The following is a 16,099-nucleotide window of genomic DNA, read 5'->3' on the forward strand; positions in this document are numbered from 1 at the left end:
AAGAATGTGATCATCTAAAATTTGTACACAGTCTTCCAAATGAATTGTGCATCCCTAAAGACCTCTCAGAATTTGAAATAAATGTGCTAAAGAATTAATACTGAGATAACAGTAGTTACTTACATTTGGACAAATAATAATAAAACTCTCTTTATACGTTTTCTCATAGTATTTATTATAATCGGCTCTTGACTATAAGTATTACCTAAACAGTTTATGCATTCTTTCAAGAAGTATAATGAGACAAGGAGAAGGCTGTTCCTTGTAACTGGAAATCTATCTACTCTTGCAATTGGAGAAGAGGGACAGAAGGGAATCTTTCTCATTGGAAGAAGGAAAGGGGGAGAAAATTTAAATATATCCCCTCACTTTGCTTTTTAGATGATATTATGAGAGCTTCTGCTTTTTAGAGACCATTATCATTATCAATATTTTTGCATAAGCAGATGGCAGTGGAGTGGGGAAGGAGGGTGGAAATACCCAATGGAAACCAGGAGACAACGTCTATGAGCATTCTTAGAATGCCAGGGAGACACGGACAAATGGGTTTCCCCTCTCAGGGTAGTGGTACAGGCCAGCACCGACCCTCAAACTGAAGGAAATTAGCCGGACCTCAAAAAATCAGACAGTTCATGAATAATTTCTGTTGCAACTGCCCCAATAATATATGGACCACAAAAAGCATAGCAATGCAGGTAAAGTCATGCTGGCTGTTAAAAAGCACTTTGTTGTTGTTGTTCTTTGGTTTTTTATTTTTAAGAAAATAATATAGCTCTTGGCAAGGTTCTTCACAAGGGTACGACCTAGAAAACCAGGAAATCTGGTAGATGAATAAAAGAACTTGCTTCTTCTCTCCTGATTCTGTCTGAATCAATATTTGATTATATTTTATTCAGGGGCACCTCAGCTTCGAGTGAAGCCAAAACTCCTTTGCAGATTGAAATGGAGGCTGACGAAGTCTACCTTTTTTTTTTCTGTTAGTATAGGAAATAGAGTTTGGTTGTGACTTCAGGGTCAACCTGATTTTGTCCCCTCCCCCCACTCATCCTCAGGTTAGATCAGGTTAGCTGGTTGGCTCCAGTGATGAAATATCAGCACGGCTGCATCAGCACTTTTGCCCCATTGTCACTTCTTATCTCCCGCTGACTTTAAATGCCATGCTATTTATTTTTCATGCTATGCCCTCTAGACCCTAGTCCTTCCCCTCCCATTCAGTGGTGGGCAATAATCCTCAGCAGCAAACTTGCACAAAGCAGATCTCAAACTATCCACGTAAATGCAACAAGTGTCAGGCAAGTAATGGCACCCGAATCAGGTTTCAGGTCAACCTAACGTGATGTTAAAATCAGCTAAACCATCTACATCTTCAACTAACTACCAGTATTAACCATCCCTAAAGCTGATTCCAAAACTATCAGCATAATCTAGTTACTGTTTGGAATCGTGGTGGGAAGAAGAAAAGGAAAGAAACTATTTTTTAGTTAGTCCTGACGCTCTCGGTTTTTATTTTATTTAGGGATGCTGGAAAATCTGGATTAATTTATAGCCTCGAGCATTATTGGAGGCACAGCCTCTGTCCAGAGGAGCTGAACCAGCTTGGTCTCCCACATCCTCTGTTTGTCTCCCTGTGTCAATATAAGTCACTGAGGAACATGGCTTTGAAAGTGGGTGAGGATGTGAGGGTCAACAGGTCTGGACACATGAGTGACAATGCAGAATTAACTTCGATACTGAAGAAAATCAAATGACTTTAAGAAAAGCCAACTATGCTAAGAATAGTAACATAAAAGGTTTGCTCCTAACATTTCTTTAAAAAAACAAGATTTTTAACATTCATTCATTTTAGGCTAGTCTATGCTACGACCTGTCTAAATTTGTCCTTCGTCCCTAACGTTGAAAGTACCCCTGGCCAACAATTTTGTTGATTTTTAATATATTATTTTACCCATAAATTTTCATTTCATCTTCTTCCTTAGATGTCATTAAATCAGTATGCACTTCCAAAAATATCCACCAAAATATTATGATTATAAATATTTTGAACGTGAAATCCATTCAGAACAATAACCAAACAAAACAAATCCCTCGGTGGCATAAAGCCCCAAATCTCCAGTTTCTCACATCTCCAGGAGAATTCCTGCAGTGAAAACAGCAATACTCACACAGACAATATAAACTGTTACTTGGCTTGAAAAGTCACAAGGGACTACACAGGAAGAGCTGACTCTATATTGCTGTTTTCCTTTACAGTTCTAAAGACAGGGACAACTTTCACTGTGCAGCTCTGACTCAGATGAACGTTTTGTAATGGCAGCCAGTACATTCAAACCACTTCAGAGCAAATTATGTGAGCAACCTGCCATTGCAACAAGATTTAAATTTTTGCAGACCATTCGCCATAAAGGTCCACGAAAGCACTGGAAGACATTAAGTCCTTCTCTCTGGGGTTTGTCTGACTTTGTTCTTAGTGGGACCTGGTTCTAGGTACTTACGAGTCGCACTGAGAAAAGCAACATCATTAACATACATACTTAAAGTCACAAGTGCACATGAACTCCTAAACCTTATAACTTACAAAAGTGAGCAAAATCGCAATAGCAAAACTTCAAATAAAACTCCTAATTTGGGGTATGGATCTAGGAAACAAGTGCTAACACCTCTGTAAGAACTGTGGGCACACAGTGATTTATGAAATATTCCAAGTCCAGAGGGATCATTTTTCCCCCCTTTTTTCTACCAAAACTGGTTCATTGTCCATATTTAGTTTACATATGTCATTTAGAATCCACTTACTGTTAGATGCTGGAACAGCCACGCCCTCATGATATTTGTGGCTACTTTGGGAAAGATGCCACGCTTTTTGTGACGCTTTTTGTCCTTATCTGGATCATCATCGTCACCTGTGCTGGGGGAAGCTACACTGTTGTCCAAGCCATCACCTGCAAACATAGTGAATCAAATTTTGACTGATGCTACCTTAACATGCTTTATTCAAATAGAATGCCTTTGGATATAAACAAAACCAAAAGAGCAATATCAATGATTAATAGTTTATTTGGTACTCTTTTCTTTCTTTCTTTTCTTTTCTTTTTTTTTTTTTTTTAAGACAAAGAGAAAGAACAAGGCCTAGGCTCAAAAGCAGTCAGGTCTAAGGAACTTCTTCCAAAGAACATTGGAAAAGGTCAAAGGGAATGGAGGGGAGTATCCAAACTCTTTAGTAGCTTTGTTGCCATGGTAATTATTCAGATGTGGATAGTGGAGACATGTTAAGTGTAACTCCTACTGGAGAGTTACATATGGTGGAAACCATGAGCAGAGGTGCTGTCTATGCCTGGGTATTCAAATCCCACATAAAGTCATTGATGTCAACTTGTGAGAAGATACATTTAAGACATCAACTATTTCCATAAGTGATCTATCTTAAGACTAAAGTAGGCCACGGAAATGTAGGTAATCCATCATATAAGCAGTCTGACATACGAATGCTTCAAATAGAATATAATTTTTCTTGTCATAGAAAGAGAGCATAAAGTTTAGTAAGGGAAAAAACTCTTGAAATCGATTTTTAATTCGAAAACAATGACTATTTAAATCAAATAAAGTGATGTTAAATGAAGAGTCAGTTGGGATTGTACTCCCCTGATAATCCAGGCAGTTTCTGAAAAGTTTCTTCTAGATTTAAATTTTTCTCACCGAAAAGTCACCTGCTTACACATTCCTATACACTGGATACTATTTTTCCATTGATTTTTGTTATAACATTTAAGTTGTTTCTTCTAGATAATTTTTTGGCTCTGTGACACAATAAGATAAAGAATGTAGTATTCCTTTTAAAATGGCATATTGAATAAGAAAAAAAAAAAGTGAAATTTCAGTCCATATAATCACACTGTCCAAAACAAGTCATAAGGTACAAATGGAAAGTAAACACTTGGCATTTAGGCACAAATGTTAAAAGGGAAAACAACAGTGGACTATACAAAGTACCCTAAAAAGTAGCTTAGCTTTTGTCAAACTGGTACCCCAGCTCTCTCAGTGGAAACTACTGGCTTTTAGAAAGGAACAGGTTGATCTGGGCCCAGAAAGAAGAGCTAGAGTGGCGAGGCTTAACAATGAGCTAGCACACTCCCTGGGTTCACTGGGAGACCCGTCCACAGGCCCAAAGAACTTTGGTAAGACTGCACATGGGAACTAGCCTCAGATTCCTTTGGATCGCTTCATGAATTTCTGTATTCCTTGTTTCTTTTATCTAAACATCCTACACACAAAAAGAATTCTCTATTTTTAAAAAAATTTTCTTGATAGTTGATTTACAATGTTGTGTTAATTTCTGCTGTACAACAAAGTGACTCAGTTATATATGTACATATATATATATTCTTTTTCATATTCTTTTCTATTATGGTTTATCACAGGATATTGAAGAATTCTCTATTTTGATTTCAGTTATTTCAGTCGAATCTAAAGTAGTTAGGTTGTCATTAATCAGTTGTTCTTAACAGAGTTCCTTCAGGAAACACCCCCCGCCACCCCTCCCCTCAAAAGAAAACTGCCCCCTAAATTACCTTGACTTGTACTGAGTTGAAGTTTAAAAACTTTGTTGGGTGACAGACACACTGATTTCGACATTTCTGCTAGGATGACAGCATATGCCACAAACACAAAACTTTTGCAGAACTTTTCTGTTGAATTTTTATCAAATTAAAATCCATAATTTCATTGTATTCGATGTTTTGTTGACAAAAATCGTATATTCTGTAAAAGGTCCATGGAATCATAGCTGTGTTCTCAGTGAAAAAGATCATAAAGACCCACAATTCCCAAGCCCTCACTGTAGCAATGAAGAAAGTACTTGTGATCCTACTGGATGATTTGCTCAAGGGGGATGGTCCAGGCGGGATGAGACACCCACATCGCTAACCCAGTGTTCCTTCCACCCCACCACACCTTCGATTTGCATATCCAAGTGTTTTCTAAGGAGTCGCCTTGGATTTGCCTAATAAATTCTTAGAAAGTCCAATATTTAAAGAGGCTTTTTATTCAGAGAAGCAATTCACCATATAAAATAACAATTCATTAAAAAAACATGAGAAAAAAAACCAACTCAAAAGCATTTAAATTTTCAGTGGGCTAATCCACTTTCCATATGCAAAAGGTAACCAAGGAAAAGAAACATATTACTTGATCACTGATTAAAAAGCTTCTGACCTAAGGACAGTTTTTCACCACCTCGCCCATGATTGTTTTCAACCTTAAAAAAAAAAAAAAATAGCCTTTCTCTCCATCTCAAAACCCCTCCAGATTAATTTAGCAGGCAATGCCTCCTGCCTGCCTTGAAGAAAATTCATTGATAATTTATGGAAATATCTACTATAATCCAGTGGAGATGACTTTTTTCCAGCTTTGTGCATCAATAGATAATCAAGGCCTTAAAGCAGCCTTAGCTTCCCATTACCTCAGGCAAAAGAATTCCTGAAAGCGTGCCTTGAGGGCACCTGAATTATGTACTGCATTAGGAGAGGAAGGCTTTCTGCATTCCACGTGTAACACTCACCAGAACCTTTCCTGTTTATTTCTGCCATATGAAAGCAGAAGCATTAGGAACAGAATTGTTTAAGTGAAGACTTATGTAGATACAATGGAGAAACCTTTCAAGCAAGAGCCAGATCACCCCCTTCAGTCCCTGGCAGTGACCTCTCCCGAATAAAAGGTTTCTATTACATCATTAGCTCAAGCCAAAAACAGCCTTGGCTTAATGCTCAGTTTGTTCTTCCTACTGTTTTTAGGCAAATACAGCTACTTTACTCCCATCTGGGAGGGAAATTACACTGCTGGGTTGTAATCTAAGACAAGATTTTCATTGGAAGCAAATGCTTTCAATCCAGTGTAAATACTGGTGCATGTTCAGAAAAGCCTAAAACAATAAACCCTGCTCCTTCCCGACACAAGTTAGGGAAATGGAGAGGATGGGGAAGGAGGAGAGCATAATAAAACAGACGATTCTCAAAGCAAACACTTTCATAGATTTTAATAAATTGTTTAACCTCTTCCACTTTCTAAAATGGAAAATTGATCTCGAAACGTCTCCACCTCAGAGGAAAGTCTCAATGGTCAATTGTACCTTGCACATTTCCATCCACTCTGCAATTTGATACAGTCACCTCTCTGCGGTCTCTGGAGGATTTATTTCCTTTTTATTTTTAAGATCACTAAACAAACTTGGAGGACCGCCGGCTGACCACACGGCAGCAGGCAGCAGCTCTGAACCACATTTGTAAAATGTCAGCAGTGACTTCATTCCTGGAGCTGACTTCTCCTGCCACCAAATGAAGGCAAACTGAAAAGGTGGAAATAATCATAAAAATGATGTTAGTCCGTAAACAAGCTTACAGCCTCATTAGGATAGCAGTAGGCTCCAGTGGGTGATTTATGCTCGTTTTGCTGATGCTGTGAGGAAATGCCATAGGGCGACTTTAGCCAGTTGCTAATGGGTTCTGACAGCTTCTTAGCAACTAGCGCAGGCAACGTTGTGGCGTTTGCTAGTGACAGAAACCGAAAATGTCATATTATCTGCCCGTGTGTCATGAAGTCCGTGTGGCAATTAACTAGCAGCCCAGTGACTGAGGGGCCAGAGGCTCCTGAAAATGGCCTTTGGCTATGCGGAGGCAGCCAACGGGGCGCTGAGCCGCACACACGGGCCACATTCTAATGCAGAAAGCTACTTCCCTGCGACTTCCCTGGCTCTGATGAGACCGGGCCACTCAAATTCCCCCTCGTCCCCTCACTGAAGCGCCACTCCGGGCTCCCTTCTCTCTCTGGGCACTGGCTCCGGCGCTATTAGAAGACTCTAAAGTGATCTGCTTTGATCTGATCGTCCAAATGGCTCCGTAATTGGCACTACCTGTTTCTGTGCTCTTTGGACACTGGATTCAAAGGTGCCAGCTATTTTTCTGCTCTCTTCCCAAATGAGTCTAAAAGGATTTCAGATCACTGAAGCAGACTCCTGGCCTGTCAGATGGCTGGGAGCAAAGGAACTCTGGGCGGCCACAAAACACTGTTTAAAAAACACCAGGCTTCTAACAAGCAGGAGGAGAATCCTGGCCACACTTTGCAGGTTGCGAGCTCTCAAAACCATGCACTATATGTCAAACTGTCAAACCTTTCAGCGTGGGCCATTTGCCCTTTCAAATAATATTTAAGAATTGTTTTTACAAAATTTTATAGGCCATGGTCTAGTGAAAGAGGCCAACCAACAAAGAAAGGAATTTGTACTACAATTCGTCTATGGACAATTTCTTGTGAGACCTGGGCCCTTCCCAGCGGAGCAAGGCAGGTGACCTGTGACAGCTCCCAGGCTGTCAGAGAGCTCAGATTTCAAACATGCTCAACTCAAACATCCCTGGTCGCCTATTTAAGCATGCCCAGGCATTTAGACTGCGCTATCTCGTGCCTTTCAAGGCAGGATAAAGCGGCATTTATCGTATTCAGGCCATTCAATGGGTCAGACTGACCGTGTCAGCGGGGGGGCTCCTTCCCGGCAGGTCAAAGTCTGACTCCCATTTTTCTCTCCCTCCTAACTCCCTCTCTCTCTCCAGGACCACCAGTCCCCAAAACCTATTCTGAGCGAGGCAAAAACAAAACCCCCAAAAGCGCCTGACATTTACATCACAAGGGTTGGGCACTTCCCGTGGCAGTGGGCCAGCAGGTAGAAATCAAATGGGTTGTCCATCAGAGGGTTCTTTATGCCACGGAGGCAAAACTCCTAATTAGGGAGATGAACTTTCAACTGCCAGGGCAAAAGAACATGTAAGGTTGTGGACCCTCCTGTTTTGCTAGAAACCAACCCGCTTCAAGATCATTTCATTGACAATTTGGTAGCGAGACTCCATGGTTTTCGGGCCACGTTCTCTCCTTAACCTTTACTTTTCTCTTCTTCGAGCGCTTAGAAATAGACTCTTTGTCCCAAAAATGTACCTAGACTCAAAAATCAAGGCCAGTTATAACCGTATCTTTTGATACTGAGTCAATTCTGTTGTGCCTTGAAAGTTGTCTCAATGGTCAGTGCAAAGCCCTCCGAGGACCGTACAGCTCATGTTGCGAGGCGGCTAAATTTTCATCCAATATTAAGGGTTTCTGTTTTTCTCTTGTCTGTTTTCTCACGTAGCACTTCTCCGTTAGAGAATATGGCATTTCGTCCCTTAAATGGTGTGTAGAACATTCCCGCCTTTCTAGGGGCCCCTGGTGCAAACATCCCCTCGGTATGGGGAGGTCGGGTTTCCTTTGTAGTCGAGCTATCTGGGTGTGCCAGGTTGCTAGGAAAAATGTAAAAACTACCCCAAACCCACTTCTCCAGATCCTGGCTGTGTCTACTTAGCCAGAAGTCAGAGGGGATAATGTTTCTGTGTTATGTTAAGAGGATAAATGGTGAGAATTATAACAAGCCTTTCTCAGGAACCGGCTAGAATACTTCAGAGGCTTTAAGGAGGTGTTTTGTCTTCATTTAGAATGCGTAATAGCTGCCAGAATGATTTTTCTAAAACACATATCTGATCGTATAACCCTGGCACTTAAAATCCTTCTGCAGCTGCCCTTTGCCTTCAGGATAAAGGTCACACTTCTTAGCCTGGCATAGAAGGCCTCTCGTGATCTCTCTCCGGGGTGTGTTTGCAGCCCGTCTTCTGCCGGGTCCCCGGGGGCACCGCACTCGACGCCCTGCCCCCCGCCCCAGTCCGGAGCCCACCTGACGTTCTCGGGATCTCACTGCACACACGGATCTCTCACACCTCTTTGTGTTCCCCTGTGCTAGTCCCTTTCCCTGGCAAACTCCTCGGTGACCTTTTAGGTTCGGCTCAACCGCCATCTCCTATAAGGAGTTTTTGCTGCACGCTAACTCTCTTTAGTAATCCTCCCCCGTCCGCAGTGATTTTTCTTCTCCTGACATTCCTCCACCCAAACACACTTCATACTCTACTAGCACTGCTGATTTCCGTATATGTCCCCTCAACTTGATTATAGAATGTTGTGAAAACAGGGACCTGGTCAGAATCCTCACTGAGATTCTCTAACCCCAGGGTTACCCCTGTGTACAGGGTACAGACTTGTCAATTGCTTATTCAGTGGATGTGTGAATGCATCTTTTTTTCACTGTATGGAGGAAACCGTAGTTTCAATTTCCGGCTGTTACAATTCTTTTTGATACACACCTAAATGAAACTCTTGAAAAATATTCACCAGTGAAATTCAATGAAACGTAAGAAAACATTTTTAAAAATGCATTCTCCAAAGCTGGGATGTTTCCTTAGAATTTTTAAGCTCATCTTGGACAAAAGATAGACTAAGAGTTAAAGTATCAGACTTCTTTATAATGTTTACCATAACCCTTTAGAAATACACCCCTACGCCCTGCAATTCCAACCTAAAACTATTTACCTAACTAAAATTTCTTGCTGTTTCTCCATTTTTTCCTGAGTTCACCTTTTAAAAAATCAAGCAAAAGTTATTTGTCTCCTTCTGCATTTTCCCCTCAATGAATGAATTATACCACTCCCCGCACCCTTGACACACCTCTCAGTTTTACCCTAGTAAAGAATCTCAACTGTCTCTAAGCAGACAATTTGACCCTGAGCTCAGACTCCAGACTCACACTTTATAGATATGGTACAAACAGAAAACTCTAGAACTGTGGTTTTGCCTTGGTTTTGCCAAGTCATTGTGTCAGTCTTTCCCACAGCATTCCTCCACACCTGTCTCAGCAATTCTTCAGCACCAGGTTATCTGAGGACATTAATATCTGATACTGTTACAGATTGACATGTCACAGGATCCTAGGAAACATTAGAAAGGTTTTTGCAAGATAAATGAAAACATAACACAACCTCGTAAGTCTTATTACACATTTTCAAAATAAACAGAGTAAACTTTCTATATCTTCAAATCTGAGGCCGATAGACATATGTAATAGTCTAAATCCAATGGTTAACTTCTACATTTAACTTTAATTAGGGTTCTGTTAGCTCAGCCTCCGTTTTGTATCTCTTCTCATCCTGAGGTGTTGAAGGTTTCCTTGTTTTTAGTTCAAAGGGATTTTCAGTTGATCAAAGGTAAGCACACTCTCATATATTTTATTTTACCACCACAGCTTTCCTGAAAATTTTGAGGTAGTTCCTTTGGAAACCAAGATGTGGTGTTGTTGGTACCTGCCCTGGCAGTGCTAAGTCCTAGAAGGGGCTTCACAGATAACCAATGGGACAGATATACCAATGGCACTGATCGAAAAGATGGAGCTAAGGTGAGCAGGGGAGAAGATTAAGAAGAGCAAACTTTAAATAAACATATTCTTGGCACTTATAAAAAGAAATGCCTAGCTACGCTTCCAAAGGTTGGCTTCACAGAGATTCGCTATGAGGCTTTTCCTTTCTAGTTGAATTTAGGCTTGTTAAACAGTGACAGATATTTGTCAATAGTTAACCACTGTGGAATGAGCTCACAGCCTCACTCTGCCCTTTAGTGGACTCCTGACATCACAGAAACCCCAGGGAAGAGATGGAGAATCAGAGCCTGCAGGCAGGAGCTCTCTCTATGAACCTACTGCCCCCTTTTCTAAAGAGTAAATATAGCACTTAAAAGTGAGCTCTGGGGCTTCCCTGGTGGTGCAGTGGTTAAGAATCCACCTGCCAATGCAGGGGACACGGGTTCAAGCCCTGGTACGGGAAGATCCCACATGCCGCGGAGCAACTAAGCCCGTGCACCACAACTCCTGAGCCTGCGCTCTAGAGCCCGCGTGCCACAACTACTGAGCCCACGTGCCACAACTACTGAAACCCACGTGTCTAGAGCCCGTGCTCCGCAACAAGAGAAGCCACCGCAATGAGAAGCCCGCGCACCGCAACGAAGAGTAGCCCCCGCTCGACGCAACTAAAGAAAGCCCGCATGCAGCAATGAAAACCTAATGCAGCCAAAAATAAATAAATTAATAAATAAAAAACCCCCAAAAAACAGTAATTCTAAAATAGAAATAAAAGTGAGCTCTGGATATGTAACCATCTTTTGCACAACCTGCCACTCCTATCATTCATTCATTCATTCATTTAAGAAAAATGTACTGGATTCTTACTACGTCCCAAACACGAATGCCAACCCCCTAGAGACACAAATGGTGAACCAAACCAGAAAGAGTCCCTCTTTCTATGTGCTTTCCAGTTAGAGGGCATAGACGTTAAACAAAATAGTCACAGCAATAAGTGTGCAACTGTACTACATCCGAAAGAAACATAAATCTTTGAGTGTGTGGAACAAAGGACATTGACTTAGGTGGGAGTGATCTGGAGCAGAAGTGTGAAGGGGAGAGAAAAGTCAATTAGGTATAGTGGACAGTCTAAAAGGGCAGAGGGCAGGGAAAGTATTGCAGGCCATTGGAATCACATGCACAAAGGCCCTGCCTGTCTGGGGGAAGCATGAAACAACCACAGTACTGGGACCTGGGAAAGCAGGACAAGATGAAACTGGAGAGGTAAGAGAAGCAAGACCACACAGGGCCTTGGGGGCCATAGTCAGGATTTGGGTGTTCATCCCTAGGTTTCTAAGAGTTGTGACCTATAAGTGTATTTCCGTGGGGTCATCAGTGTCCTTTCCATTGCATGCCCTGATATTACATACATTTTACCACATAAAGTCTCATCCTCCAGTGTCTCTTTTAGTTCCACCTAGCAAATCCCTACTTTCCAAACCAAGATTGGAGAATGAGGGACAATGGACGAGCAATGAGTCTATTCAGGTAGATCCCAATTTAGGCACCAATTATATTCTGAAGTTAATTTGTAAGCAGGTCTCTTGGACATTAGAACAAATTTTCACATAGAAGTCTGTTATGAATGGTGATAGTTTCCAATTCTTGTTTATCAAAAGCCAAAGTAATTCATTAAGTGAATGAAGTTCTAACTGACATGTGAGCCCTGGAAGGGCTTCCTGGAAGCCCAGGAAGTCAGAAAGTGCAAAAATAAGGAGGAAGATGAGTTCCTTCTCATATTTCTGTGCATAGAGTCAGCCAAGGAAAATATTAAAATATATATGATTGCCTTTAGTACCTCTTTTTCTGTATCTCTCCCCTGTTACATAGCTTTCCTTTCCTGGAGTTTCCAAGTATCCCAGTGCCTTGTAGAGGCACTTCGCCTCCCAATTATGGTCACATCACCTGGACCGATTCTATTCCTGCTATGAATTAACACTCATCATGTCCCACCAATCACAACACCCAGCCTTTAAGTCTACTTGACCTGAGCCAGAGTTTAGGAAGCAAGCAACCTGAAAGAATTAATTCGGACTAGGAAATGAATAACTGATGCCTCCCTCACCTTCCCAGAAGTATTGGCATTTTTAAAAGATTTGTTAATGTAAATGAATCTTTCATGGCAGAATTTCAGGAAGAGAAATAAAGTGTTTAAAAATACGTAGTTTGTGTATTTTTGATCAATGGATGCCAATCTTTCAAAAAAGTCCAGTGTCACTTTCCTAACTGATGATTACATCCTGCTATCCCCTCCCCACCCCAATCCCCTGCTTCAATTTGGGAAGTCACATGTTTCTGAACACCCCACGGTTTCTCACAGAAATTGTGATGACAGTAAATGCGTCCTGTAGATGTAAAGCATGGAGGACGGGAGTTAAGAAATCCAAGTTGGACGTGTGTGTGTGTGTCTGTGTGTGTCTGTGTGTGTAGGTCGTTCATAATTTGGGTGTTTATAACTCCGGGAGGATTGCCAGCCTGTTGAAATACATTGGGAATAACTTTCCTATAAATCATGCACTCTGTTTCTATCTTCATTGTCAACTCAAATCATGCATGTAACTGTGTGAAAACTATGGAAAGAAATATACTAAATAACCGAGACCCAGAATGAAAATATCTGCTGGATTTTTACAGAATACAAAAAATTCTTTTTGTTAATTTTAATGTGCAGTTGATGGGATTAAAGGAAGAAATTGGGCTTTCTAAATTCATGGAAAGTAAGATTGTCAGTTGGAGTCAATCAATAATCATATTTATAGTTTACTTCAGATTTAGTTTATCTAAGTGTTCGTACAAGTAGAGTACCGTGGACAGATAAAGCATACACCAAAAATCATGGGCTTCCCTGGTGGCGCAGTGGTTGAGAATCTGCCTGCCAATGCGAGGGACACGGGTTCGATCCCTGGTCTGGGAAGATCCCACATGCCGCGGAGCAACTAGGCCCGTGAGCCACAACTACTGAGCCTGCGCGTCTGGAGCCTGTGCTCCGCAACGGGAGAGGCCGCGACAGTGAGAGGTCCACGCACCGCGATGAAGAGTGGCCCCCGCTCTCCGCAACTGGAGAAAGCCCTCGCACAGAAACGAAGACCCAACACAGCCAAAAATAAATAAATAAATAAATACATTTATAAAAAAAAAAAATAGTTTTAGCATTAAAAAAAGAAAAATCAGATCAATTTTCCACTTTTTTTTCTTTTTTTCTACTTTTTTTTCTTAAATCATTGCACTTTGTCCTTTTGAGATAGGAATATCTTTTTCTAGTAATTCAATATGACTTTTTGACTTGAATTCCCCTCAGGGGAACAACAGCAAATTAGCTGCCTTTACACAGAGGACAAATAGCAATGATGAATAAGAAAGAAGAAAAAAACACATATTTTACTCATTTTTCATCCATTCAGCATGTTTTTTACAACTAAACACCATGGAAAATCCCTGCAAAAACACCATAACTTCTTAATGAAGTCTTATAAACTTCAGGATGTGCGTGCACTGCAAAATACTACTGAAATCTTATGTATTTATACTAACAATAAAACAAAACGGAAATCCCCGACCTTTTTCTAAGAGACAAACAGAATACACTTCAACTGCAAAGGTAAAACAGTATAAAACCATAAACTTTTGTTCTGAATCAACATCTTAGAAAGCATTTTAGGAGCCAGTATTTTGCCTATTTCTTTAATATTACAGTAATGTATGACAAATTCATTGCTTGAAATATTCTCCCCCCAAAATATTAAATACATACTAATGAATGGTCACAGAGTTCTATCTAACCATGAAAATAAATGTTTTGTCAGTAAAAAAACAAAAAACAAAAACAAAAACACCAAAAAAACACAAATGCCACCCACACATGGGATCTTATAGACAGGCAGACAGACAGACATAGACACATACACACACACACACACACACACACACCATTTATTTTTGTGATATCTTCAAAAGCTTGCCAGATAATTTATTTTTAAACTTCTATATGCTCTGCATGTGTATATGTATATTATGTATATATATATGTGTGTATACACACACACTTTTACACAGACAGGATAACATTTATTTATCAAAGAGCTCACGTCAACAATTATATAGGATACACTTAAAAGTAGGATTTTAAAAATATTTCTAGCATAAAGATTAGAAGCAGTGGGTGACTTCCCTCATGGTCCAGTGGTTAAGAATCCGCCTTCTAATACAAGGGACGTGGGTTCGATCCCTGGTCAGGGAACTAAGATCCCACATGCCACGGGGCAACTAAGCCCATGTGCCGCAACTACAGAGCCCATGCGTCGCAACTACTGAGCCTGCATGCTCTGGAGATCGCGCACTGCAACTACTGAGCCTGCAGGCCGCAAGGAAAGATCCCATGTGCCACAACTAAGACCCAACGCAGCCAAAAATAAATAAATAAATAAATAAATATTTTTTAATGTTAAAAAAAGAGATTAGAAGCAGTGGTTCTCAATTTTGCCTACATGAGGAATCACGTGGTAGCTTTTACAAATGCTGATGCCTTATGCTATACCGGAGAACAATTAAACTAGTATTTTGGAGGGTGAGAGTCTGGCATTAGCTAGTTTTAAAGCTCCAGGATGATTAAAATGTACTGGATTAGAATCACAGATTAAATGTGGTAAAGCTCATAGACTTTTCACAGAGAAATGACCAAAAGCCCCTTAATCAGAGAATTGTTATATTTATTTTAGATACAGTTTTTAAAAGTTTACTCATCTGGTTTCCTGCCTTATAGTTTGTAGGCTGAAAGCTTTGTAAAAATATAGGATGATGAAGAGGCAAAAAATAAGCACCTAAGAAACGTAGCACAGCAGGGCCTTTTGGCATTGGGGAAAGCAGCCCTACGAATGCCAAAGAGCCTGTATAAACAGGAAAAGATATGGTGCAGGGCCATAACTCATGGACCTTCTGACTTTCAATTTTCTTTAAGTTGATTATAATTAGATATGATAGGGCATATGTGTAGTCTGGAAACACTTTCATGAAAAATGTCCCTAAATTTTTTAATATTTAAATAAGTAGGATTCCGTTCATCTGGACCACATCACTCTTGAATGACTCCAGATAAACCAGGATAAGGTGTCCCCCATTCTGTAGGAACTCTACCCCCATGTTTGCCCTCTCTTCACTGGTCTGTGTGGCTGGATAAGCAGAGCCTTTGCACTGAGCCCTGTGAGATGGTTAAACGTGGGGCACCAGTCCATCCTGACTTGCCCTGGCTTCCTGGGGATCTTCCCTCCAGACACTCATGGGCACTCTCCTCCTCATCCCCTACTGATGCCCTTTTATTCTGCTCTCAGTTTATAAGGAGGTATGAGGTAAGGTCATGGTGTCTGCAGGAAGGGCACCAGGGCAGCTGAAGGTGGATCACTGTGGATGAGAGAGTGGGACTCACCTCCTAGTGAAGTTGGAGCAGAAGTTGGAGCAAGAGGAAATGCCATGGGTCAAGGAGGAAAAAAGAGATGATATCCTGCACAGATCTCTTTGCACGCAAAAGTCAAACGGAATGAGGTTGTGAAATGTAGATTAGCAAGTCTTTGGGGAGAATGAAGAGATATTAAGTATAGTTAGCAGGAAAACGGGCAAGAAAGAAGTTGGGAGTTCGAAAAAAAAAAAAATGCAAGTTATTCTCTTATGTTAAGCCATCTAAAAATCCAACAGTTCCTGAAAGGAAAGGTTTGAGAATTGCTGGCCTGTGTCTGTGACGACAGCTAACTTTCTCTCCTCTGATTATCCAAGGCTCCAGCTCTTTTGTAGATTTGTGGTGCCACACTCAGTTAATGAGGGACA

At 40.9% G+C, this 16,099-nt stretch overlaps 1 protein-coding gene across 7 annotated transcripts in view; it reads right to left on the reverse strand.

The window, feature by feature from the left end:
- Positions 1–16,099, reverse strand: part of MEIS1 (Meis homeobox 1) — a 138,792-nt gene that overhangs the window by 58,254 nt on the left and 64,439 nt on the right. For 6 of the 7 annotated variants that reach the window (XM_082358463.1, XM_082358460.1, XM_082358462.1 and 3 more), the window contains one exon: positions 2,794–2,939. The exons of the other annotated variant lie outside the window; for it this stretch is intronic. In XM_082358463.1, coding sequence (XP_082214589.1) covers positions 2,794–2,939 — 146 coding nt within the window. The remainder of the gene's footprint in view (positions 1–2,793; positions 2,940–16,099) is intronic. 7 annotated transcript variants of the gene reach the window in all.

This window comes from Balaenoptera borealis (assembly GCF_965194805.1).
Source record: "Balaenoptera borealis genome assembly, chromosome: 15".
Lineage (NCBI taxonomy): Eukaryota > Metazoa > Chordata > Mammalia > Artiodactyla > Balaenopteridae > Balaenoptera > Balaenoptera borealis.